Source organism: Magallana gigas, chromosome 1 (assembly GCF_963853765.1).
Source record: "Magallana gigas chromosome 1, xbMagGiga1.1, whole genome shotgun sequence".
Classification (NCBI taxonomy): domain Eukaryota; kingdom Metazoa; phylum Mollusca; class Bivalvia; order Ostreida; family Ostreidae; genus Magallana; species Magallana gigas.
Window position 1 is genome coordinate 36,214,905 of NC_088853.1, and position 27,510 is coordinate 36,242,414.

Sequence of the window (27,510 nt, forward strand, 5' to 3'; positions counted from 1 at the left end):
TTATCGCTTACATTTATTTTGGAGACCGTGCCCGATAACATAAATTTACATCTAAAATGGTATTTCTATCGGGCACGGTCTCCAATTAAAATGTAAGCGATAAAGCACATAGGCCTGATTGTATTCATCCGCCATTTCTTGATTAAGCAAATGTATTCTTATGCAATGAGTTGTCAATCACCAGAGAGGCAAAGTTGGTTTTTTTGTACACAATTTAGTTGAATAAATGGAATAAAAATATCTTGTAATACGTTTAATACTTTAAGGAACTTATTTCTTATGAGCATTTAAAAGGCGGTGCAGAGCATGAAGTTTTGGACGATTGCCAATCCAGACGATCGCTAGAAGGCTGCCGAGCGTTAGCTCGACGCCTTTAAAACAGTCTTTATAGCAATTTACTATCTAAAAATGTTAATGTACCCAATAATTAAAATAAGTCCGAATAATTGACTATCACAACCTGACTTAGCTCAAAAACTGATTCAAACTGATCACATATTAATGCAAGATCTCTCTCTCTCTCTCTCTCTCTCTCTCTCTCTCTCTCTCGCAATTTTAATGCTACACACTACATTTGTTGATTTTTTTGAAATATTGAATACAATATTTTGTACTTATGTGATTTTTACAATTAGGATACCCAGTTTAAAAGAGGCGGCCATTCACTTTGCTTGAACAGAGCGAAAGTAGCAAACGAATTTCGACTTTTGATTGACAACCCTTAATGAAAAAGCAATTTTTGTTTTGTAAATCACATACCAGTTTTTAGATTACTTGTAGTTTTTCTTCAATGCATTTTGACAAAATTTCATGTACAAACGTGATAGAAGCCGGTTGGCATTTTATTACGTATGTTTATTGCCTGCATACACTATACCTTCTTTTCTATTTTTAATCGGGATTTACAAAGAAAAAGTAAGTTTATTTCCTTTGCAACTTGTTGCGAAGAAAATTTATTTTTGTTGTTGGATGTGTGCATGTATAGTTGTATAATTGACCGCATCCATGGAAAAGGGCCTTAAGGCATTTTTATTAAAACAGAAATAACGTCATATACTCGTACATGTTGAGTTGAGATGTACAATATCAACGCAGATGCACTAACCAGATTTTGATATGAACTGTTTGCTGTATTAATTATATTTTTAATTAATTTTCATTATCATAACTTGTCATGTATTTAAATCGTGTCTTAATCTGTACATCAATTGGTTTTAATAACAAATTAAAATTTTCTATTCTAAACTGGTTTCTTTACTATTTGCATTCATTCCATCGCAACGAAGAAGCTGGAGACGCAACTGATTACATTTACATGTATCTACCATATCCTATGTATTCAATATTGACAAGCTGTTTGAGGTACTATCACCGTGTGAAATGTTCCCTTTGGACATGACACCTTTTCCCCTGTCACAGGCGTTGAGTGACTTTGATCCGGACACCCTTAATTGACTCACAGTTTATCTTAGTAATCCGTTAATTGAAGTAACTCTCTATATTTACTTTTCTATTATTCTCTATTGTTAAAAAATGTTTTGGTTATCTATATGTAATTGTTGGCCGTGTTTAATCAAACGTCTTTACTGTAACAAAGAAGTAAGACATCAAAGTAATCAAGTGCATGTAGCTTTGGGAAAGATACTTATTAGAAAGGCAGGGTTGAAGGACAATGGTTTCAGCTAAGAAATGTGTGTTGACACTAATAGAGTTAATGCAATTACATAACAATTAGCGGATTAATGCTGGTAAATAAATGGACGTTTACCTGGGAGATGGTCAGTTTAGAGATAAAGAAATATTCTCTGATTGGATGATTTATACATGTCAATTATTTAGATGGTCACTCCAGTAAACTATTATTATATGTTTTATAGATGAGTCTAAGTTATTTAAAAAAGAGAGTTGAAGACAGTCAGAGTTGATGATAAGATTTTGATGAGATGAATGATTGTGAAGCCATATACCCGGTATATGGCTGGATAAGAATATTGTCAAGGACTATCAATGTAGTGGTTGTTTATAAAAGTGAAAGTATAACATCGTAAAGAATTGTTGTTACTGTATTTTGTTTGTTGAAATAAACATCCTTGTGATCTCTACAATCAATAACACTATTTTTAGTAACAATGAAGTGACAAAATAATCAAAATTATTTGCCTTGCAATAGTCAGGGTACCGTTGATCACAAAATTAAAAAGCTGTTGTGATTATATAAGGCCTATGATATTCATATATGATTTGTTGAAGAGTATTACACATTTTGTACACTCATTCAAGCCCTGTGTTGTTAATTTTAAAACTTTATGCTCAAAAATCTAACTCCTTTAACATTTTCGAAACAACAATCAAAGGTATCTTATTTGATTTCTTCATTCTTAGCTAAACAGAATTTTTTTTTCTGCTAAAGAAAACAATTCTTAAAAAAGAATATTGCATCGTGTCATCGTATAGGAAAAATTTTGAATTAATCAGCTTTTCTATTAAAGGAATTACTAAATGTAGGAAAGTTATTATACTTTTTGTTATATGCATGTTACTTGCTGTACATTTCTTTTATTATAACCCCCCCCCCCCCCCTGAAGAACGAAGTTGGGGGGGGGGTGTTATAAAGGAATCACATTGTCTGTCTGTCTGTGCAAAATTAGGGCCCAGTCCATATTTTTCTTAAAGAGAAACATTGTAAGTTTTAAGTTCACAGAAAGATCGCTTATGGCCAGATAGTATGTCAATACTTTCACCCAAGGTCATTTGGGCAAGGTCGAGGTCACTGTCGGGAAAAGTGCAAAATTCGTTTTTGTTCCTTATCTTTCTCAGGGAGAAACATTCGAAGTTCCTACTTTACACAAAGATTGCTTATGACTTGGGGGTGTATCATGACCTTGCCCCAAGGCCATTTGGGCAAAGCCAATGTCACTGGTGGGAAAAATGCAAGTTTCGTGTCCGGTACATTATTTTTAATGGAGAAACATTGGCAGTTCTGACACAAAATTGCTTATGACCTGAAGGTGTGTCATGACTACGACCCTAGGTCATTCGGACAAAGTCAAGGTCACAGACAGAAACAATGCAAAGTTCGTGTCCGGTCCTTATCTTTCTTATGGAGAAACATTGGAAATTATTTCAAATAAAGATGGTGTATTCGTGGTTACTTTAAAAAAAAACCGCTCCATTCCTATCTGCATAATGTCTTGTATTAATGGAAGGTAAAATTTTACACAAAGCTTGCTTGTGTCAGTCCACATAAAGTTAATTGTTAGATTACCATCCCCGTCCGCCCTATGAAAATCGCCTGTCCCTATGTATTTCATCCTTTTGAATGAAAAAAAAAATGTGTGCAAAATAATTTTCGGAATTAATAATCTAACTCGGTATACCAAAAGTTCAAAATATACAAGTATAGAATTCCTGGGTCCCCCGCCGGTCAAGCAGTATACTAGTATCGACCAAGGCTGATTTAGAAACTTGACCAAGATATTAGTGGTATAAACATTTGGTATAAATTTAATGAAAATCCGTCAAAATTTGTAGGCATGAGAGCGCTTACAAAAAAGTGTGACGGACGGACACACGGACGGACGCCCGGCATTTCTATGTCCCCGCTCCGCGTTGGGGCGGGGGACAAAAATGGCTGCTTGACATGGGGATTATTATTTGGAGGAGGGTTTGATTTCGCTGGAGTAGATAACTTAATTCAATATGGTTCACTTCGTTTCAAATTTGGCCAGCAATTAGATTCAGTGTATAAAATATTCCCCCAAAGTTCTACCAAGTTCTATGGAAAATGACTAGAGCTGGAATATTTATTAAGAGACGTAGTCTAAATCGCAGTCTGAAATAAAATCGCAGCCAGAATGTCAGATTAAAAAAAATCTGTAAACCGGTTGTAAACACTGTGGCAAGTGTTATTTTAAAGAGAAATAATAAATTTCGAGGTTAGTTATCAAAGATCAAGGTCAAAGTCGGATTTAATCCTTGTTTGAAATAAAAAAAAAAGACGAGAAGGGGAGGGGCTAATTCTAATTATAAATAAACAGGATATCTGGTGCAGGTACCTTTAACACATCAGTTTTAAGAGGTCAAGTTCAAAGCCCCCCCCCCCCCCCAAAAAAAAGGGGGGGGGGTTCGCATTTGTGTTTGAAATGAATGATATTCAAAGGGGAATTACTGCTATAAGGGTACGTCGGACCGTTTCTGTATGAATAGGTTGAAGCTTTAAGTGAAGTAAAGACGTTGGTAGATGTTTCAAGTCTCTATCTCTTATGGTTTCAGAGGTGTAACGATAACAAGTATTTCGCAAAATATAATAATAATAACGCAATAAGTCACTAACTATTTAAAGGTTGGGGCTGAAAGGCTACAATTTGAAATGTATTGAAAAGTTCTACTACATCCTTGATAAAGTTTCTCCATGCCTCCGTAAACAAAAGAAATAGAAAGAACATGAATACAGTTTTTCGAATGACATTTTGATCGACCAAGGTTGACACTCCCATCCAAAATAGTCAGACTTCTCTATGGCGAACAGTTATGGTCAAGATCTAGTAAATGATTCCATATTGTATTTTTGTTGCTAGAACCATTATGACGTCATAATTGATTTGAAAACTCTTTTTCTCGTACTTTACGGCTGTAAAGGAATTATGTAGAAAAGTAAATGATTTCATGACATTTTATATTAAAACATGGGAAAAGAAATCCCGATATATATACTCAATTTGACATCATTTTAAAAAGGCCGAGAGCTTATTTAATTCCGTTTTTGGAGAGACTGTAGACAATATATTTTATAAGTCAAAAATGAACAAAGGTCTGAACCGTGTTCCTTATTCTCTTCATATTTCATTGAAAATGACAGTTTATAGTAAGATTTTTCATTGTGTATACCAAAAGATTAGATCGGTATACCCTATCACTAAAAACTATTGTTATGAAGCACTGAAAGAATTGATATCTTAAATTTTATAAACCTGTAAGCACCTTTCAATTACTAGATCTTTGCATAAAGGACTTTCGATTGTCGCATGACGTCATCGGGAGCATCGGACTATTTTACCGTTCTCGGCTGTAATAAGTTTATCATTTAATATTTATTCGTTTGATGAGATATCGGCGCTTCTGATTGGTCGAAAAATTTCTTTGATACCTGCATCAATAAAATTTTCGCCGGATCTACTTTTCTCAACTGTTCTGATCTAACGGGAATTTCCAAAATAAACACTGTCAACAAAGTGTAAAGTTGTGTCTGTTTTATTGTCAGCAAACAAAATACAACTTTATAAACATAAAAACTTGAAAGTCTAACCTTAAAAATTAAACAAAACACAATATCTTATTCACGAAATAGAAAATTAAGCGTCTTCTCACGATTTCGTCTGCTTGAACAGATCAATCAACATTACTGCGAGGCTGGCTGTTCCTTTTCCAGAATAATCATAACGAACATATAGGCCCATACACTTTCACGGTAACACTGCTGTTCAAACTTGGTAACGATGATTTTTAAACTTGCACAGTACCCTACATGATCGGTCATCAGAAATTCAGAATAAGCATCGTTTTGCGTACAATGCATCAACTCCTTCGGCGCATTCCAAGCGGCAGACACTTTAGTATACCATTTAAGTACATCACTGGCTATATAGTTACCACAATGTTTACAAAAGTCGCTTATACATACTATTCTTTGTCGACATATCAACTATTTTCGTCCACGATCGCCTCTCCTTGGATGGTTACGTCCAGTTGCATTTTCCATCGATCTCACATGAAAACTAGTGTTATTACGGATTTTTCTGCACAGTGAATAATATCACAAGCTATCGCATGTATTTTCCTTTCGTTTTCAATTCAACCGGTTCAGATTTTAACTCACTATTTGTGTTTAATCCATTAAATTCAGTTCAATAGCTCTGCATCAGCTGAAGGCGCATCCATTTTGAATATTGTTGCTGTTGTTATTTTGTATTCATACGCGCCGCTTCATTTACATTATTTACATTTTTGATCAATGACACTTCACATTTTTTGATTTGAAAATGTTTTATTAAATGATAAGAAATGCGCATTGATGAAGTTTTCCGGTCAATTTTTTCTTTGATACGTCGATCAATAGAAAAATTATCTTCATTTCTTAAGTAATGTCTTTCATAGTTTTGGCAATATATCTTCATTTTCAGTTGTATTTCGAAACATTTTTAAGTTATTTAAAGTAAAATGATTATTATAATGAACAATTTAGATAGTTGTTTTAGATAGAATCGCAAAGTTTTAATGAAATACAGATAAAACTGTATACGGCAGTAATGTGCATACACCATATTTCAACCTTTTTTACCTGGCTAGGTAATAATTTTTATTGCATGTTTCAATAGGATATATAATAAATTACCAATGTACTAATTTAAGTGGGTTTGAACCATTATTTAAAAAGTTATAGACAATTTTAGATACTAAACTGCAATTTTTCGAGCTTAAAAAATTGAATCAAAATGTACTGTGAATGTCATAATATACACACTTGCAATTTTAATGGCCTCAAATTGTTAATAAAAACATGAAGTAGGGATTTTGATTAATTTGAGTGAAGATTTGCTTTTATATATGAAATCAGAAGAAGATTTAAGTCGGTATAATTGCTATGATAGTTTACATGTGGTAACTCATACAGCATGAAAAACATATTCGCAGCAGATGTAGATTTTAGTTATACCCTCGCTCCGAAGGAGACGGGGTATACTGTTTTACCCTTGTGTGTCTGTCTGTCTGTCCGTAACAGAATTTCTGTCGCATTTATCTCAGCAACTATTTATCGCAGATGCTTGAAATTTTAACACAGTATTTGTTAAGGCATGTCATATCGTGGGATATATTTGTGTACCAATCAGACGTCAACTTCCTGTTAAATGACAGCTTTGCTTATTTTAGCCAAAATTTTCCTCAAAGATATCTCAGCAGCTATTTATCGCAGGTGCTTGGAATTTTAACACACTATTTGTTTAGGCATGCCATATTGTGGGATATATTTCTGTACCAATCGGATGCCAGCTTTCTGTTAAATGTGACTTTGCTTATTTTGCATATTCACATCAGAGCGGGGGTTTCACTAGTGAGCACTGGCTCACAGATATCTTGTTCAATTTAATTGTGTACATATTGATCTTCAAATTTAAACAACAATTACATCGAACAAACTTTAAAAGCATCAAGGGTGGAAAAACCTTAAAGGGGCATGGTCAGGATTTTGGTCAAATTTTAGTTTTTCCGTTTTTTTTATTTACAATGCTTTAGGAATGCATTTCTAATAATCAAATGAAATTTGGGTGCCAGTCAATGAGTTTTAAGCGAGATACAGGGCTTACAATGTTTTGTCATGTAAACAAAACGTGTCATGTTTTTGTTTACATAGGTTCAATATACCAGTAAAAAGTCTTTTTAAAGTTGATTTGCCTATATTCTTATTCATTTTAAGCATAAATAAACAGTTCCTAGAGATTAACACATTCATTTTCTAGTCTAAAACTGGATTTTTCACTTCAACATTCAAAATGTAAACGAAAGCTTTGTTTACATCGCGAAGAGTTGTTACTTGCTTATATCTCAATCAATGACACTCTAAGAACTATATATGATAAGAGTTAAATTTTGCCCCCATAATTCGCCATTTTTTAAGTGTTTCGGGTACAATAAAATGTTAACTAATTTTTTAGAAGAGTTGATATAAAATATATTTTTCATCTATTTATTTGATTTATTTGCACTCACTGGCAGTATATGACGTCAGAAGTGACGCCATTTCTCTTATTCAATCAAACTCAGCCAAAAATTGACATTTTTGTTTTATCTATTTACGAATCGGAAATATAGAGCGCATGCTTGAACAAGGAAATTTTTTTTGTCACTTATTAGTCTTGGCTAGATACATCTCTGATTAAACTATTTTATTTGTTCAAGAATGCACTCTATGTTTTCGGAAGGAAAAACTGCTTGAAAACAAGCTGTTTTACGCTAAAAATGCAAAAATGGCTGGAAAAGGTTGTCTTTACAATGTCATATTTCTAAATTGTGGGCACTTGAACCAAAATGAATATTATGTAAACACATCACATACATATCTGTACTAAGAAAACAAAGAATGATAGTAAATTGATGATGTTTATTTTAGGGGGCCATTTTAGGCCCTTATCATATATAGTCCTTTTCGTTGAGTATTAAAAATGCCAAACGTAAGCATTGTAAACATTGAAATCGAAATAATAATTTTGACCAAAATTGTGACCATGCCCTTTTAAAAATTGGAAATTATTTTATCAAAATATCAATACTTTTTGGGCAATAACTAATAAAAGGGGGTCATGGATCCTTTCGGTGTGAAACGATTGTAGGAGCGTCTAAGTACGTCTAACTACGGAAAGTAAAAGATTCAAGTCTCTATCTCTTATGGTTTCAGAGGCGTATTGATTCCAATCAATTAATACACAAAGCCAAAGGGCAATACTGTGTAAGTTATGTGTGTTATGTGTGTTATCAGGCAAAGAGTCATTTAGTGTCAGGCTTGGGGTAATGCTAAATGTAATGATAATGCATTTCAATGCATTACATGTTTTCAAAGTAATGTGCAATGCCACAAATCTAGCATAACAAGTAATGATAATTTAATGCATTAATTTCCAAAATCTAGTATAATGCTGGCATTCCATGGCATTACTTTGCATTACTACGCTTCTTTATGCATGTTCATTTTTAAAATCGTGATGAATTGAATAACGATGATAACTGATATTATATTTGATTAGACATTGCTTTGAAAAAGAAAGATATAATTATTGAAATAAAAATATTTCGGTTGCATAATTAAAAAAATAAAAATCATTTTTAAATTGTCAATATGACTAGGTATAACAACCCAATTAAATAACAATGTTAAGACTGTTGTTCTTTTTTTTAAATCATTTGAAAAATTTACTCCAATTAGTTGTGCATTAAAAAATCATCTACTGTGAAAAATGTGTCTACAACACACAATGCCCCAAGTATGATCTAAGTACCCGGTAGTATCAAAACACTCTATTTTTTAAGAAGTGATAAACATCCCACAGACATGTACTCTTAAAAGCAAAAATTAATGCACTCTCCAACCATGACCCCTGTAAGCTTAAAAATGCTTCCAGTATTATAACCCAATTGAAAATAAATACTCTCTCTCTGTGTTTTCCATTTCTCTCTCTCAATACCTGTGTTGAATATTACGTTCAATAGTTTGGATTGATAGAAAATACAAAACTCAAGTATTATTTTCTATTAAGACCTAAACACTTATATCTTTCAGTCCTAGCATCACCTTCTCCTGTAGACCATTTAATTTAGTATAGCTAGGAAGATGCAGGTAAAAGATTAAACCTTTGAAACTCAGATGATCATAAAGTGCAACAGCAATATTGTACGTCATTTAAATTTGAACCTGATAGTGTACATGAACCTGTAGATCGGTTAAAGCGTGTTTCATATATGAAACATTTGCAAAAAAAATCTTTATTTAATTAAAATATTTTTATTTTTAAAATTTATTATGGACTTCTCAGAAAATAATGGTAATGCATTACTTTACTGAAGTAATGGTAATTTAATGCATTTCTTTACTATGTAATTCACCACAAGCCTGTTTAGTGTCATAAGTTTTAATGGCCAATCACTTAAAAAGCAGTTTTAATATTTCTGGAAATGAAAAAAAAAACACTCTCCCTGCAGAAAAAGAGAAGAAATCATATAAAAATAATAAAATATTAAAAAATACACAAACGGTCTTTTACCTGAAAGGTGGAAAGACCGTATTATTAAAAAAACCAGAAGAAATACAAGAGGTCTTTCACCTGAAAGATAGACATACCTAAACTTAAAGAAAACAAAAGGTAAATAGTAGATTTATCAATCATCCTGTGTGTCCATATCTTCTTCCTCCTGATAAATTGACAGATTGAAAGCCTGAACAATCTGGTCTATCTAGCATGCACATGTTGTTCCATCAGCACTAAAGGCAATTGTAATTCCGAAGGGGTTTTTAGTTCGTTCGTGGCAGTCCTATACATGTACAAAAACAATAGCACCAGAATCTCCACTTTGAGAAAACGATTCACTACTTTTAGTTTCGTAACAGTTATCGAACTGCACAAAAACAGCAGAACCAGAATCTCCTGCTTTAAAAAACGGTTCGCCTAGTTCACTACTTCTTATTTCGTAGCAGTTATCGAACTGATATACATATTTATTGTTGGATACACTTCTTATAGGAATTGAGGCGGCGTTACTTATTAAAAACCCATTTGTTTCTACAGTCATGTTTCCCCTTATTAAAACTTGTGTGAATCTGTCATACATCCATCTGTTTTCATCCAAGACTACCATGATCCTTTCTTCTTTAACTGTACGAAAGATAAGTTTTGCAACATGAATGATCAGCGATGATTAAATGCATTAAACATGGATTTACATTTTTTTTACAAAACATTTTGATACATTAATTAACAGGATATTTTTCTTTTTTTATTTTAATGTCAGACGACACAATAAAAAAGATGATCATTTTTAAATTTTCAACGGCGTGATAATATAACAAAAAAAATAAAAATTATTTTTTATCATTTTTAATGGTGAAAATATTTCACAATTCTTGAACACTTGTTGATTAAATATGTTTAAATTTACGATAGCTTTTATTTGAAATCAAGAAAAAGGGACCCGCTTTTTAAATAAGGTGACAGAATGGCTCTTTTATGATAACTCTTTCCTGAGCGATCATTTGTTATTAATAATACAAGCAAGAAACAAGCTGAATTCAAAACTTAAATCCATTATCAAATCGGACGATGCATTGCAAAGGCTTTGGGGTCAAAATATTGTTTTTCAAGAAATATTTCTTCCGCGTTCTTAAGTTAATTCAGGTTGCACATCACTATTAATTTTTACTATATATTCTTACCAAAATTACGCAACTTTAGATAAGGGTAGCAAGTTTAAAACAAACTTCTGGGAAAATTCCTCTTTACAACTTTTAAAACAATTGTTCCTAACCAATTTAGTAGCAAAAAACACACAGCCATCCACAAAGGCACGAAAGTTTGTTTACATCAAAGTAACACATGTGCTTGAAAATCATGTCCGAGCCCTTTCACCCCCCTGCCTAAACAACTGGCATCAAAAATTCAAGTGACCTCGTATTTTTACAAAGGTGGGAAAATCAGGCATTTTACACTTTGTTTTTTATCTCATAAAAAAAGTACAGTCCCTGTCGCTGGCGGAAAAGTCCTAAAAACGAAGGGTAATTCGGGAATTATTTTCACTCAGCCATGTTTTGACGTGAACCTTCGAAAAAATAGTGTTGTGATACCTGAAGAAACTAGTTAAAAGATCAAAATTAGGTTAACCCGTACCAAAAAAATTCGATAATTATCAAGTCGTTCTTAAAAATCTTCAGTTTTTTAAAATCAGTTTTTCTTGGAATTGTTAAGATTTTTGTTGATTGGTTCTAACATACATTTTGATTTTGTTAAATCGTACCAAGAAACAATGTATTCTTATCTATTTGTTTAAGTTACACTTGTTATTGATTTTCGAAATCTGCTTTTTACAGGAACTTTCAAGTGTTCTCTCTACATTAACTTTGCTTTGATCACCTATATCTCATAAAGGATAAATATTCTAATAAGAAAATGAAAGAAAAAAAAATATTTGTAATGATGTACTCAGCAACATTCAACCATCAAACTTTTGTTAAACGGCCTCAAAACGAGATAAGGGGTCGGTCTCTGAAACGTGTTTTGTTAGATATTTCAAGAACGATAATGAATATCCAAACACTTGTTGAACAAAGTGTATTATTCTTAACGAAAGATATATTGTAATAGGCTACAGATGCAAAAGTATTCATTGTACAGTTATGTACATATACATGTCTATTGATTTTTACAAGAGTTACGTAATTTTTTGAATTTGGTGGTAAATATCTTTGATATTTTTTTTTTATCTTAAAAAGGGGAAATACAGATATTTCCAAAAAATGTAGATCGGATTATATTCGCTAGAAAGTAATTTAAGGGACTCGGAGACGATTTGACTTCAAATTTCATTTTTTTCATTTTTAATGTTTATACTAATAAATATAGAAGTTTGTAATGCTATGTAAAAGTTTGAAAGTCAAATATCGAGTTATAAGCAAGATACAGACTTCATAATTCTTTGTTCTGTAAACAAAGCTCGATTTCGTCATATTTGTTTCGTATGTGTTGTATTGATGTAAGTTTCAATCAATTGTATCTTTCTTTTTTTAATAGTATTTATAAAGATATGGGATTCGTTTAAATTGTTTTTTACATGTCATTTTGTCAAAGAAATGGTAATTTTCTACATAAGAATTTTGTAAAGTACTATAAGACTCGAGCTTTGTTTACATAACAATCAATTCCTACCTCTGTATCTCGCTTGTAACTTGACTTTAACATTTAATATTTTGGTCAATCATTTATAATGCACCAGTAAACCATTTTATACATAAAAATAAAACTTTTTTTTTTTTTATCTCAAATCGTGTCCAAATCCATTAAAGAGTATAGATACTATTTCGTTTAATGACCCCATAAAGGGGGTGAAGAACCTTTTTCCCAACAAAAACTCAATTCGTATCAAATTAATAAGCAGTTGTTGTACGTTATATATGTTAAAAATCATAACTCTTCTCAAATAATATAAAACAAGGTCCGGGTTCCTCAAAACACAGGCTATAATGAGTTTAAAACTCATAGCTCTTTATTTTACTGATAAATCATATACTCGTATTATATGATTTGGGATTTGAAAGAACTGGAAATCTTTCTTTTTTTCTCTCTCTCCAACAAATCTTGATTGAAAAGCAGTACAGAAAAAAAAATAAAAACCCTTTTTTCCTCATCGTTGTTTCCAACGAGATTGTGTCTAAGTCATCATTATTCTTTATCACTTATACCTAAGTTAAAGTTCATTGCATTTTTAAACTTACAGAAATATGCTTTATTTTAAATCTTAATCATCCGAATTGATACATACTTCAGTATTTAAAAAAATATTGCATGTATGATAGAGTATGCTACCTTGTCTTAAATTTTAAAAAAAAAGGACACTTAAGTGTTAAGTCTATTCTCGGAAAAAGTTGTATCAAGCCCTATAAAGTTCTTACTTACGAAATGTTCAAATGATATTAACTTTGTATTATAGACTGCAATATAAAAATGATTACCGCTATGCATTGGATTATCAACTCCTTGTATTTCAGCCAAAGCCTTTTCATCAATGTTCTGGGTAGTGCATGTACCAGTTCCACTATCTATTTCATTATCTGACACTCCAATAGTGTCATTGTGACATCTAGTATAAAGCACATGAGTGTGTTCTACTTCGAAAACAGTTTGTCCCTTTGACTCTGTATGTGTGACACTGGGTTTTTCGCTGTTTGTTAAAAATCCAATCTCACTGACTAGGTCAGAGTTAGCGTGTACAGTATCGGTCATTTCGATCCATGTATAGACACACGTTTCTGCATCTTTCTGACCTTCCATCTGTGTATTGCATGTTCCACCACTATCAACAAAGTTTGAAGCTAGTGAATCTGTCAATATGTAATTAAAAACATTTAAAATACAGGAATTGTTTGGTTTATATGTATTTTTTCACAAAATGAATAATATTGATATATTTTTATATATTTTTATATGTGTTTTAAACCGTTTAAGTTCTCTAAATCACATACATTTATAATATAGGACGTTTTAAGATACTGACACATATCCCACTATATAATTAGAGTATGTACTTTTTTGCACTTTCTTGTATTTTTTATACATTTATCTGGGGATATTTTTTCATCACAATTTACTCGATTGATCGATTGGTTTTATAAGATTTATGACCGTTTCTAAAAAAAATACAAGTTACGGAAAATGGCGCTACATAGCATTCAGAATATTAGTTCAATTAAACAGTACAATTGGAAATTTGAAAGTACAAGAAAGAACTTAGTACATTTATACTACTCTGTCGTTAAATTACTTACCTTAAAAGTTCCTTAACAGTCTAACTGACCTCAGACAGTGAAGTATAATTTAATACATGTCAAATTTAAAGTCATCATTTTTACTTGTAAAAAAACTAAACTGATTCTTTTAAACCGCTTCTTGGAAAACACGTTATAAATAAAACCTCTGAAAATGTTAACTGTATAATGTTTATGAACATACAGTGCTAAGGGATAAGGTTAATCTGAACAAAACTGTCGTAAATTAGAACAATAAATTTTGTAAGTATTGAAAGCATTTAAACGCACATTGTTTCCGCAGACTGGCAGTTTTCTTCTATATTTACTACCTATCAATCTCACTTTATCTCTTACTTATTACTGTGTATACCCTAATAACATTTACGTCAGGGATTTAATGTGGGACATTATAATACCGATGTTCTGATATCGAAAATGGCGGTTAAAAAATCAAATCTACGATTTAAGATTTTTTTGTATTTATAAAACATTGTAAAGATAAGGCAATATCTTCAGCTGAACTTTATTATTAATTATAAATTTGCCTTTAAATAACTTTACGTACTATAGTATGTCCCAAGTTATTGCTTTCATCAATTTTTGATGAGTTTTAATAAAAATACACATACCTGTGAAAGAAATACAATTGAATGAAGATATCATCATTGAACAATTATCCATTTTCACTCATAAAATTTCACAGGAAAGAAAACAATTTTCTTTCGGAGATTGATAATGGGAAATGTTTACATCTTTTCTCCATTCGGAATACACTCTGAATATATCGCGCAATTTTTCAACGTTATCATCCGGGCTTATAAATGGCTAATGCAATGCACAATCTCCGTAGACTTTTAATTTTGGGATGTGTATTGAATCCTGAAACGGCAGAGGGGGCGTTTCAAAACAGATAATCTGGATATTGTGCATATTAGTGGATGAACGTAGTTTGAGCACAAAGGTATTTACTTTTATTGAAATATCAAGCAAAAAGTGGTGGAAGCAAAAACGCGGGACAAAGTATAGATGAAGCATTAATTTCATGTCAGCGTTACCCATGCCCAATGCATAGGCTTTATTTCGGTTTTCTTGCGTGTATGCATCCCCCTTCCCCTCCATGATTTGTCATGTCACGAGGGAAGGGCACGTCTAGAGATGCTCTTGTTTGGAAATAGGTTGATTTCATTTTTTTCCAGGATGAGAAAGTTGTAGAAGAACGTGTTTCATAACCAGCGTTCACACAAGCTACAGTGCGCATAATCAAAAACAATGTTTACAGTCTGATTTCTAATATCTCGCAGCTAGTTACACGGAACCATTTTATTCACATCTCGAAGCTTGTTAATAGTATATTTTTGATATCATACATGTAAATGAATCAGACAACTGTAACAAATATTTCTAGCGGATATATTAATATTGTTACTTACCTCGATTTTCATCATTCACTTCAAGTTCCTAAAAAAAATATTTAAAATTATCTAGCATGTCAACAAACTAATGCAACAAATTTTTAAATCTTAAAATCAAAATTTAAAAAAGAATGACTAAAATATTTTACACATACCCAGCATATGTCGTTATCCACTACATGTTTCTTATCAACATCACATGTTTCACATAAATGATTAGAGACAGGAAAAATACTCTCGGAAATGAAAGATACATCTTCTTCAACATTCAGCACATCTTTTCGACATTTGTAACCGATTTCATAAGAGAGAAGGTCGTCATCTGGTATAATATCCTCGACGGAATGTTTTATCTTTTTAAGTAGTCTTCCATCATATATTTTTGGCGATGCCCAGACCTGCACCCGAATTTCAAAATTGCAATTGCATAAAACCACAACATGTCTTTGGAAAGAGAAACATGCCGCATTTTGGTAAAGGCAAATGTTATTCTTTGCTCCTTCTGTCAATATGGACCACTTATTTAGTTTGGAGCATTTCAAAACTATGCCATAAAAAAGATTAATTGGAAGCTGCATTTCATCATCAAACTTAAAGCAGAGAATAGAGGACTTTGTATTGTTCTCACCAGTCTTGTCAAACCTTTTACTATTCATGCTAGGGAAAAAATACACATTAGAGTCAATGGAATGCAATTCTTTCAATGGTATCAATAATCCTAGTTGTTGCATGTATGCAATTATTGTCGTTTTGTGCCTCAGAAAATCTTTTCCCTCGATATGCCAAATTCTATCTAGTTCTACAGTGTCTAACTCACCAGTGCGATAAAAATGCCTACGCTTCATATCGTTTACCTCTGTTTTGACAGGGTAATCAATGATACACTTAAATGCATCAAGGAGCCACTGGATATCAAGAATAATCTTTTCCTTCAAACCATCTTTATCAAAGTATAACAAAACACCAACTCTGTGAAAAAAGACCAACATTTTAGAAATTTCTGACTCGTCTATCCTAAATTCCTGAGCGCTTAATTGGTCTCTATAATCTGATAAAGTTTTCCGTGCAATTACTTTTTCAGTTTCTTTCATTTTATTCAATATATGTTCAAAAAATGCCCAGACAGGTCGAATATTTTCTTTCAAATAACGAGGGCAGTTCACAATATTAGCAATGCATTTTTTAAGGTCCTTTAAATCCTCCAATTCTGATCCTGAATCCGGAAAACCTATTGTATACATTCGATCTGCATTAAGATGTCTCCTAATGTCAGAATGAGACCAATCATCAAAGAATTCAAAGAGACTCTCAAGAAATTTGCGACATTCCTGCAATATAAAACATAAGGAATAAGTAGAAAAAGAAGAAATAATAGGTATCTTTTTGAATTACGGATGTCTTAAATGATTCTTTATTAAATAGTTTGGGTTAGAGTACGTATTGATTTTGAAATTCAGAAATTAATGACAGGTTAAAAAAAAACATATCTTAATAATTAAGTTAAAGAAACTTAAATTGCACATGTATTAATATAATGCCTATCGTCTAAAAGTATTGTGTTTTTTTCTAAGAAAAATGTAAAGAATTTGTTATATGGATTATATAATTGCTATTATGCCTTTTTGTTTTAACTGATTTGAAAGTGCTAAATATTTTTTGTTTCGATCGATAGTTTTTAAAACGAATTAACTTGGCACACAGGATCTGGTGTCTGTTACGAATGTACTAGGAGAGATTAGAAACAAAAAAAACAAGATGGTCTAGGGTGGCTCGAGAGACTTTTAACGACTGTTTTAACTGAAGTGAACAGCCAGCGATGCAACAAAGTTATAACTTGACCTGATGGACAGAAAATAAGTCAACTGACGAAAAACAGTTTGATTGCCAATTATAAACCAATGATTATGATAGCAATATCCATTTGTGGGAGTGCGTCTTTTTAAATCAATAATCCTTTTAAAGATATAACTGAAATTTATAATTCGTTTTAGATAACTAGCTGGACTTTTAATATGTGCGATCAGGTTGTTCAAAAGACGATTTGAAAAAATTTTTTACAATAACTATGATCTTTTTATCACCTTTTTTTTTAGGTATATCTATGTATACATTAGCGATATAGCGTCGTTTAACAATCGTTTGATAGACACCCTCCTCCAAATTGTTTACTTTTTCCATCTGATTTGAAAAAAGTAAATTTTTAACGGATTCTTTTATCATCCTTTAAAACACATTTCATCAAAATGAATATTTATTTATCATGATTTAGAAAAGTGAAGCATGGTTTCATTTCTTTCTATAAACATCCCCCCCAGAAAAAAAAATAATTACACACCAACAAACTGATTACATCAGTCAAATTATATCAAATAGAAGAAAATGTAGCGAGGGCAGAGGTTTATTTCATTATTTCAATATTACAGGTTGCTTTGAATAGAAAAACAATCTATCAACGGGATGTTTCTGAACCCATTCCCAATCTTTCTACGAATCCAAAGCTTAGGCCTTTTTTCAGACAGCAAAAAACGCTGTTCAAGCTATATTCCTCATTTCAACGTGTTCACAAAAAAACGATTACAAAATGTAATTTTTTTTCGGTTTAAATTCCGATTTTTCAAAAGTTCTTTTTTGTCGATAATTGTCGATTATGATTTGAAACAAAACATGCATTAAAGTAAAATTAAGTTAGATATAATTTTGATAAATTATTAAACCAAAAAAAAATATCGAAGACAGGTTTCCAAAAACTTACAGGTATTAACACATATTGAAAATCGTTTTTACTTACTTCTTTTGATAATTTATCTGCATGAGTGCCTACAATTATTACTGGAGACTCGGTATCACTAAAACTGTCAATAGACTTCAACCAAAATTTGTAATAGTCTACAAAAGATACAAACATATTATACTATTGCATATAGTTATATTATGTTCATTTTCAATTCACTCATCGCATAACTAAACAAAGGTTTAATTAGTTTATTACATTGTACCTCTGTAAGTCCATGAGGCGAATTGGCTACATTCCTTTTCATTTCCATCCTGAACATCAACTTTGTCGTTGAGACTTTTCATCATATCCACAACCAAGATGGAACATGATTTAGGACGGAGAAATATCTGGTGAAAAGCATAGTACATACTTTGTCCTGCAAAGTCTAAAAAGGTGATTCGTGGGTGCAAGTCGTTTTCATTCAACAACTCATTCACAGCATCCTTAATCTTTAAAATCGCATACTTTTCAAAATTAGTTTTGTCATCTTCGACACGTGTTTCATTTGTGTTTGGGGACAATTGGTTCTGAACAACTATTTTGTCTTGTGGTTCAGGTAATAATTCTCTCTCATTTCCTGCATTATTGTTATTGGCTGGGGTTTTCAGTAAATCCCTTGGTATGTTTTCTGTATTTCTCTGTGAAGAATTCTCAACAAGCAGATTTTTCCCTCCGACACCTACAACAAGTGTTAAATTGCAGTATTATTAAAAAAAAGATTTAGAATTTAAGAAAAGTGATGCAAATTTAAAGTTGGACATACATCGTAAATTGTTAAACAGCAGCACACATAACTTTTATTGATTCCGTTTTGATTAAACAAAAACTAAACAAAGAATTAAATCAAAATTCAAAAAAAGGCATGGAAATAACTTTGCAAAGCTCACTTATAAAACCCAACACATTAAAAACAAAGTGTGTGTGTGTGTGTGTGTTTGTGTGTGTTTATATAATATACTGCACTTTACAGATTAATAAGAAAATTTTAGAATTGAGCCTCAAATCAGATAATCATAAAACTTTCTTTTGGACACGGCGTAAATTGATACAGAAACATTTTCAAAAGAATACTAAATTACCGACATGTTTAAACTTCTACAAGTAAAACAAATCTACAATCAAGATTTTGGAAAAGAAAATTGCAGCGTTTTTTAACTTAGCGTATCTAAGATGTAAAAACATGCCCCCCCTCCTCATACATTCCTTTTTAGACATTTAAGTACACTACATGTAGTGTAGAATGTTTCTGTTATCGAACCAAAAACATATCATTGTAAAATGACCCATCATATTTTCTTTGTATATATAGTTATTATACCATTTTTGAGAATGATTTTGTGGTCAAAACAATATAAATAATTTTAATTATTGCAAATATTTTATTTTAATTATATATTAAGAATAATAGTTCTGTAATATTTACCATTTTTATATTTGTTTTTTGACAGGGATGGAACGATAACATTATTTTTAAAACCCAGACTATTAAATTTAATTCATAACGATAGAATAACTTCCAGTTATAACGAATTCATTAAATAACTTCCAGTTATAACGAATTCTTTAAATAATAATTTTCATTTATACTTGTATTGTTGTCTTTTGAGACTTGTATCTAAGTTAAAATGGAGACCGTTCATAATACAAAGCAGAGTTTAGTAGGTGTAACTATGATGACTGTTACAACAACTAGACACTGCCTTGTCTGTTCGCTTTGCATTAATTATTAATGAATGACTAGAACACAATGTTGAGTACAGTTACACTTATCATTGTTAAGCTATGTTAAGCTATAATTATTTGTTTTCCTTTAAAACGACATCAATTAATGGGGTGCTCCCGTTTTGAATCATTTGATAATTGGGTATAGAACAATAGTTGTGATTTGTGTTGTGATAGTAATTATAGACTCCTTTCATTTAAATATTTCACCTGGATTTTATTTGGGTTTTATCAGCACCCTAACGGTAAAACAAAAGAATATCGAAAATAAACCTTTCATGTAGTGTACATAATAATGTTTTACGGTGCGACTGTTTGGACGAGCGCAGCATGTGGTCAAAAAATGAAGTATGATGAATCAATAAAAAACAAAAGTAGCAACGTAAAGTAAATAAATTTGAATAGCAAATTAAAAAAACCCACCTATTTTCATTAGGTTTTCATTATTGCTAATTTATAAGATGTTTTTTTTTTTAAATTTTTTTATAAGTAGAATTAATCTCACATACAATGTTGTTGAATAATAAATATTTTAACATAATGTTCATTGCAGTTCATTTCCTCTTTTCTTGCAGCAAACATTTTTTTTTTTAAAGTTACACATAAAAAATAGAGTTCCCCCCTCCCCGTTTAAAAAGAATTAATTCTGGTTGTAACGCGGCATTTGATTGGATAGAAAAATATAATTTGTATAACCTTGTTTGAACGTCACAGGACACGTCACAATGCACCAAAAACTTACTAATCCGATTGACGTTACGTTTGAATTTTAAACAGATTATTATCGTTTTCAAAAAATTAAAAGAACTCAATTTGAACAGCAAATTACAGAAAATGAAATCATAAGGAATGAGCTCAATATCCAACAAAGTTATACTCGTATAACATGGGTTGGAGCAATTTACGCTTTTTTATAATCCGCCTCGCGCATTATAAAGCGTAAATTGCCCCAACCCAGGTTATACTCGTATAGCTTAGGTAGACAATGAGTTTATATCTTAAATAAATCTAATATTTTTTTTCACAATTTTATGTATAAAAAATATTGCTTACCACTAAAAGATCATGAAGACCCGTCCCCCTGGGAGGATGTACCAATTTGACGTGAAAATACAGATACCATTGAACAGCTAAAAAGGTAAAGGTATGCTACGCACCTTTTCCTCACCCCGGATTAGAATTTTCCTGATTTTAAGAATTGATTTTTTTCTATTTGCTTATAAAGTTTTTTTAATGAGGCTGCCACGCCCCCTTTAAAAAAAAACATTCCTGGGAACTACCGTAAATATAGTTAATAAAATAAATGGGAGCATTCACTGAATTGGAAGCAAGTTAAAATTGTTTCCTATATCTGAAAAAATGTCCCCATTCGTTTGCTTTGCAAGATTTTGAGAAGATTTTGGTATTATTTCAGCAGATTTACAATAACTAGAAAGAAAACATTCCTCTTATTGTAACGTTAAAGTTCACGTCGGCCAAGTGTCGTCTGTCTTTTAAAAAACTACCCTGACAAAACATATTACGCAGAATATACTGTGTTATTTACTTAAAAAAGCACGATGATCTTAAAATTACACATTTTATGTGTTTTTCAAAAGTTTAACTTTGATTCTCACGAGAATGTGAGAATGCCATTTGCAATGTTTGGAATTGCATTGTTGTTCAGAATTTACTGACGCGGAAAAAAACTGTCGGATCAATGTGTAAGAAATCTTTTGTGACGTCACTCGACAGGACGATAACTCCGTTAGTCTTATGTAATGGAAGAACGACGTTTGAGCAGTATATTTAAAATGCATGTAGTCTTTAAAGGGGCATGGTCATGATTTTGGTCATATTTTATTTTTCTGTTTTTATTATTTACAATGCTTTAGGAATGCAATTCTAATGATTAAATGAAAGAGCTAGAGCCAGGAAGCATCAAAATGTGCCTTAAAATTTTCACAAAACTCAAGTTTGAAACAATACAAATTGTAATGACTTATAATGTAGGGCACAATATTCTGCTTCTATGCATATGAAATTTTTTCTCTTCGGCCCCACCGTTTAGCACATGCGCATCATCAAACATACTATGATCGTTAAAAATAGCTGAAAATTGTAGATTTTACTGCAGTATTTCCTAAATTTGAATGTGGCCACACTTGAGTACCTCTTTGAAACTTTTAAAACTGAGAGATATTGCAGAAATGCTTCTGCCTGCAAAATTTCGTAGAGGTACTCAAGTGTGGCCAATGTGTATTTTACAAATTTCAAAAATTTTAGTAACAGAAATAAAACAGACCACTCTATTTTAGGGTAATTATTTGCTTCCTTTTTATTGAAATAGCAGAATTCAATTAATAATGATAAAGAATTATTTGTGATTATTTACAAAATCATCATTTTATTTAATAGTTGAGGAAGATATGCATATAAACTGAACTTAAACATGTTTTATCTAGTAATTTTATACTGTATATTCATGCTTACATCGTGCATCATCACTGACGTCATAGTTTGACGTTTGCGACGTCAGTTGAATCTGTACATGGAATCTTGAGTTCTTTCAGTATTCTGCCAATAGAATTTACCAGTAAAGTCTGCATTTTTAAAAAGCATTATTTCTATGTACCACGGTATTATTCAATTGCAGTAGAATATAAGATACGTGAACATTGCTAACAAACAGAAAAAAATTAATTTGGCAAAGTTAACATTGTACATACGTAAGTTAATATATATTCCTATACCTTTATATAGAATAAGCGATAGCATGTATAAGTAGCTTGTTTTTTGTCAAACGGTGAAATGTATTAAACGAAAGGAAAAATGCAAGCGATATTTTTAAACACAAGTACGTGTTCCTGAATACCGCGGGAGAAAGACAGTCGACATCACGTGTGAACATGTACATATGTAACAGAGACACTTATTGCCTCTGCTGGGGTTTGAACCCGGGTCCTCTGGCACGCCAGTCCAGCACTCTACCGATCGAGCTAAAGGGTTAACCCTCTAGCCAGAGCTAGTAGGAATGCCATATACCTGACTCTACCACATTGGCCCCTATAACGGGCCTCGGAACTGTTTTATATTATTTCATACAGAACTGGTTTCGGCATACTAGTATATCCATTACATATACACAGTCGCTAAAAGGTTTTATTCTTCACATGAACAGTTCGTGAACGGTGAGCGCACAGTGAGTGCACTCTAAACGAACGGTGAGTGCACGCTTATCCGAATTGGATAACGCTTATGAGCAGTGAACTGTGAGCGAGCGCAAACGCAAGCGCAAAGTGAACGTTGAACGATATATGTACTCTTCGAATTGTTATAAGCCTAAATATAATATTATCTTACTAAACAATAAGTGAACACTAAACGAACCCAGTGAGCGCAAGGCGAAATCTTTGTGAACGCACGGTGGTCGTTTTGTGAACGATTAGCGGGAACGGAGCGGAGAGCGCAAGTGAACGCACGGTGAGCGCACATGAACGCACGGTGAGCCCACGGAAAAATGGGAAAATAAAACATTTCAAAGGACTGAACCTTGGCATCTAACTGCTGTAAAGCGCCAGGATTGGGTGAAAATATCGAAGCCTTGAAACAAGTAAAATAATCATGTAGAATAATGTACACAGACTGTTACAGTAATGCATCAAAATTCGAAATTACATATACATGTATCTCCATTAAATTCAATTACCGTATCTCAGTCATATTTATATATTTATTATTAATAATTTGAGATTACATTGGTAGAATTCAATGATTAATCCTCAGTTATACACTGCGCATCATCAGCATTACTTCATGCAGTTTAAAATTGCAGAAAAAAGAACTTTTAAGACACCGACATATTTAAATATATCGCCGTTATATTGACCTTCAGCACTGGTCCCTGTAATAATTTTTAAACTTTATTGTAAATAAGCTTTTCATGCTATTTTCATCAATAAATTTATTTTCATAAATTAATTATAATGTCTACATGATAATTTTCTTTGTTTTTTTGTTTATTTCTTTAGATTCAAGTCATACATAGTTTTATCATTTCATGACGTTACTTAACAAAAATGACGTCTGTTCTACATTTTTCATCAAAACAATATCATATTGTAAACTCCGTTTATAAAAAAGTATGATAGATATCGAAAAAAGAAAAACAGTTATGAAAAGCTAAGATTCTACACTATATTTTACCAAAATATGGTAAGTTTTAATGAAAGGGCAATTTTTGATGCTTCGTGGCTCTAGCTATTTGGGTGCCAGTAGATTCGTTTTAAGCAACATACAGGGCTCAGAATTCTTCGTAATGTAAACAAGGCTCGTGCCCTGTTTTTGTTTACTTAGGTTCAATATACCAGTAGAACTATCTTTCAAGCTGATTTGTCTATCTTTATTCATTTTAATAATAAATTAACAGTTAATTACAATTAACACATTCATTTCAAGTCTAAAACTGGAATTTTGGCTCCAACATTCAAAATGTAAACAAAAGCGAAGAATTGTAAGCTCTGTAACTCGTTTATATCTCAACAAATGACAATCAAATGTTTGTTACTTATTAAAATTGCCTTACTGAAGCATTGTAAAAATTAAAATCGAAAAGATATAAAAAATCGTGACCATGCCACTTTAATTATTTTTATCTTGTTCTCGTGAGAGTGTTAAATGGGAAAACACATTTACAGGGAATTGCAGGTCCGATAAAAACGATCATTACAGGTCGGAGTGAATGACGCAAAAAATATCTGTTGAATCAATGTGCAGCTATTCCGAATTTTCTATTTACACACACCTTGTCGGTGGAGCTAGCGTCGCTCGCTTTTAATTAAAACATATAAATATGCTTTAACAAAACAAAACTCAAAATATTACCTGGTTGATCTTCTTCTGTTATTTTTCCAGCATTGGCTTTTAGTCCCGTTTCCAATTTTTCTTTCGAAAACAAGATTGTCGGTAATGTGTCTTCTTTATTTACACCTGCATAATACTTAATTGGTACAGTTATACAAATACATAATTCAATATATTTAGATCATATTCATACATGTAATACAGCATACTTATCTTTCAATCCTTTTAAATTTTACGGTACATGTACATCTATCTTGCACGTGTACTCTAATCCACCAATTATATACTCAATATCAGATATAAAGTAATTGTTTTCATCAATTTTGTAATCATTTTTTTATGATTCCTGTTTTATATATGTATTTGCACCAGTGATACATGTACATGTAATGTTCTTCTTTTGGAGAACAACGCACTTTGAATTATATATTATCAACAGCTCAATCTTTCAATACACATCGCGCTTGAAAATCTTAAACATATTATTTCTCTTTTTGAAAACTTAAATTACAGATAAATATATTTGTAAAAATAGAAATGCAAATGATTTTACTTTGAATGGTTTCTTCTTTTAACAGAACATCAAAACTGTTAACGTGGAAATCTACCATTTCTGTCCGTTCAGTCTGCATCAATTTGTCAAAGGAAACATTTTGTAATCGTTTTAAAAGCGTCGTCTTTCCTGCTTTTCCACAACCAACTATGATGCATCTTACATGGCAAACGGAAATATTTCCTTTACTTAGAAACTGTCTAAGTTTATCATCATCTATTTCTGGGTTATGTTGTTGTTTCCCATCTATCGTTGCTGTTTTATATCCGGATTCTTCGTTTTGTTTCTCTTCTCTTTGAATCGTTTTTGATTTCTGTGTATCTTTTTTGACTGTTTCAGATAACATGTCTGTCGATGTTATTTGTATCTGATTATGTTTTGACACATTTATTGCTGTTTCATCTAATTTTATTTCATCGTTTTGTTCTATTGGAGGTTCTGGATCTTTAAGTAATGACTTGTTTTCATCCTTATTTTTATATCGCTCGCATTGCTCTATAAATATAAGATACTATTCATTAATGAATTATATCTCACTCTTTTTATAAATTGTACATAAAAAAGACTATGGTTATATTATGTTGTGCATACCTACAAAGTGTAGTATAAAGCAAACCTTTTTCTTAAGCATGAGCAGCGACACGGCTCACATGATCAACTGAAATGCTATATGTAATACGATCAATATTTCAGAGTTCTATACAAATATATAGAAAAATACTCTATGATAGATTAAGTTTCAAAAGATTTTCATTTTTTTCTCTTGATATACTATTTTTATATTGATGAATTTATCGTCATATATGTATCAGAAAGCTTACAAGTTGCTATTCTTAAGGTTTTAAACAACTGTTTATATAAATAGACACCCACATCAAAGTTTAAAACTGCTGTTGTATTCAACGAGCCACAGTCAAAACATTTAAAAACAACAAAGGTATAGAGGCTTGCACATAAGTAATACATGTACCATATATTTTACTCATTTGTGAGTTTTTAAGACTCATAAAATGTTTTCCATTTTAATAATTCCGTCTTCGCTTACTTATGCCCAATCACATTTCTAGGGATTAAGATTTAAACAAACATAAATCTATCTTACCATACAAAGTACTACCAATCTAGCCAATTTGCTTTTGAAAAAAAAAAAAAAAGAATTTCAACATTATGCATGTATTGATCAATAAAAAAAAAATGATTCCCATATTTTGACCAAATCATTACAACGGGGATTATTACTTGAACAAACTTGAATCTACACTACCGAAGAACGATTCCACACGTGTTAAATGTAGTCTTTGAGAAAACAGAAATGTAGATTTTCATGCCCCCGCCATGAAATGAAATGTTACCGAGTTCCGTTATTCCGTCCTTCTGTCATTCCGTCAGCATTTACTTTCCAATCATTATCTGAACAACCATTGCACATATTCAACTCGAAATTAATATATGGATGTATCTTATAAATATTCGGGCTACGAATGAATTCAGTTTTGATTCAATGATTTTTGACGAAGTTATGCCTCTTAAAATTTGAAAAAAATTGGAATCTATTTTCAAACGATTTAAAAAAAAAAAAAAAAACATTGCTTATATTTAACGCAATTTACGATATGAATTTATCTTATAGATTTACGGGCTGGGTTGGAATTTGGTACAGGTCAATTTTTAACTTGGTTCCAGTCCGATTATTTCTAACAGAGTTATGCCTATTGTTTAAAAAAAGAGTAATATTAATGGATTCATAGCGTATTCTGAAATCAAACAAATGTCATAGTAAATTTTTCATTTGAAATGTTTGTCACCTGCAGGGGCATTGATGGCGTTACGACTCATCTAATTTTATCTATATCTCTTGTGGACCCCCGACTTGGCCAAACCCTATCCCGGGGGATCATGATTTGAGCAAACTTGGGTGTATCCTACCCAAATGCTTCCAAACAAATAACTCGACAAGCGCCGCATTTCTGAAGATCAAGCCAACATTGTCGAACAAAAAAACAGCCGTGCTGTGACAACTATCAATATTAAAACTCAAAGTTCACTTATCTAATGTTTAACGCGTCATAAACTACCCCCCCCCCCCCAAAAAAAAAATAAAAAAAAAAAATAAAAGAAAAAGGCAGGGGGATAAAGAATAAACAAC

The 27,510-nt window shown here is 31.8% G+C and overlaps 2 protein-coding genes across 3 annotated transcripts in view; both read right to left on the minus strand.

Annotated features, from left to right (window-relative positions):
- LOC105347560 (uncharacterized) overlaps positions 1 to 27,510 on the minus strand; it is a 273,923-nt gene that overhangs the window by 128,647 nt on the left and 117,766 nt on the right. The window lies entirely within an intron of this gene.
- Positions 9,592 to 27,510, minus strand: part of LOC105340273 (uncharacterized) — a 31,027-nt gene continuing 13,108 nt past the window's right edge. Inside the window, exons 6-13 of one of the 2 annotated variants that reach the window (XM_066066596.1) lie at positions 25,365 to 25,859; positions 24,833 to 24,937; positions 18,468 to 18,926; positions 18,260 to 18,357; positions 15,627 to 16,799; positions 15,490 to 15,517; positions 13,265 to 13,633; positions 9,592 to 10,418 (exon numbers count right to left, since the gene is read on the minus strand). In XM_066066596.1, coding sequence (XP_065922668.1) covers positions 10,078 to 10,418; positions 13,265 to 13,633; positions 15,490 to 15,517; positions 15,627 to 16,799; positions 18,260 to 18,357; positions 18,468 to 18,926; positions 24,833 to 24,937; positions 25,365 to 25,859 — 3,068 coding nt within the window. In that variant the 3' untranslated portion in view covers positions 9,592 to 10,077. The remainder of the gene's footprint in view (positions 10,419 to 13,264; positions 13,634 to 15,489; positions 15,518 to 15,626; positions 16,800 to 18,259; positions 18,358 to 18,467; positions 18,927 to 24,832; positions 24,938 to 25,364; positions 25,860 to 27,510) is intronic. The other variant, XM_066066592.1, reaches the window with a different exon arrangement.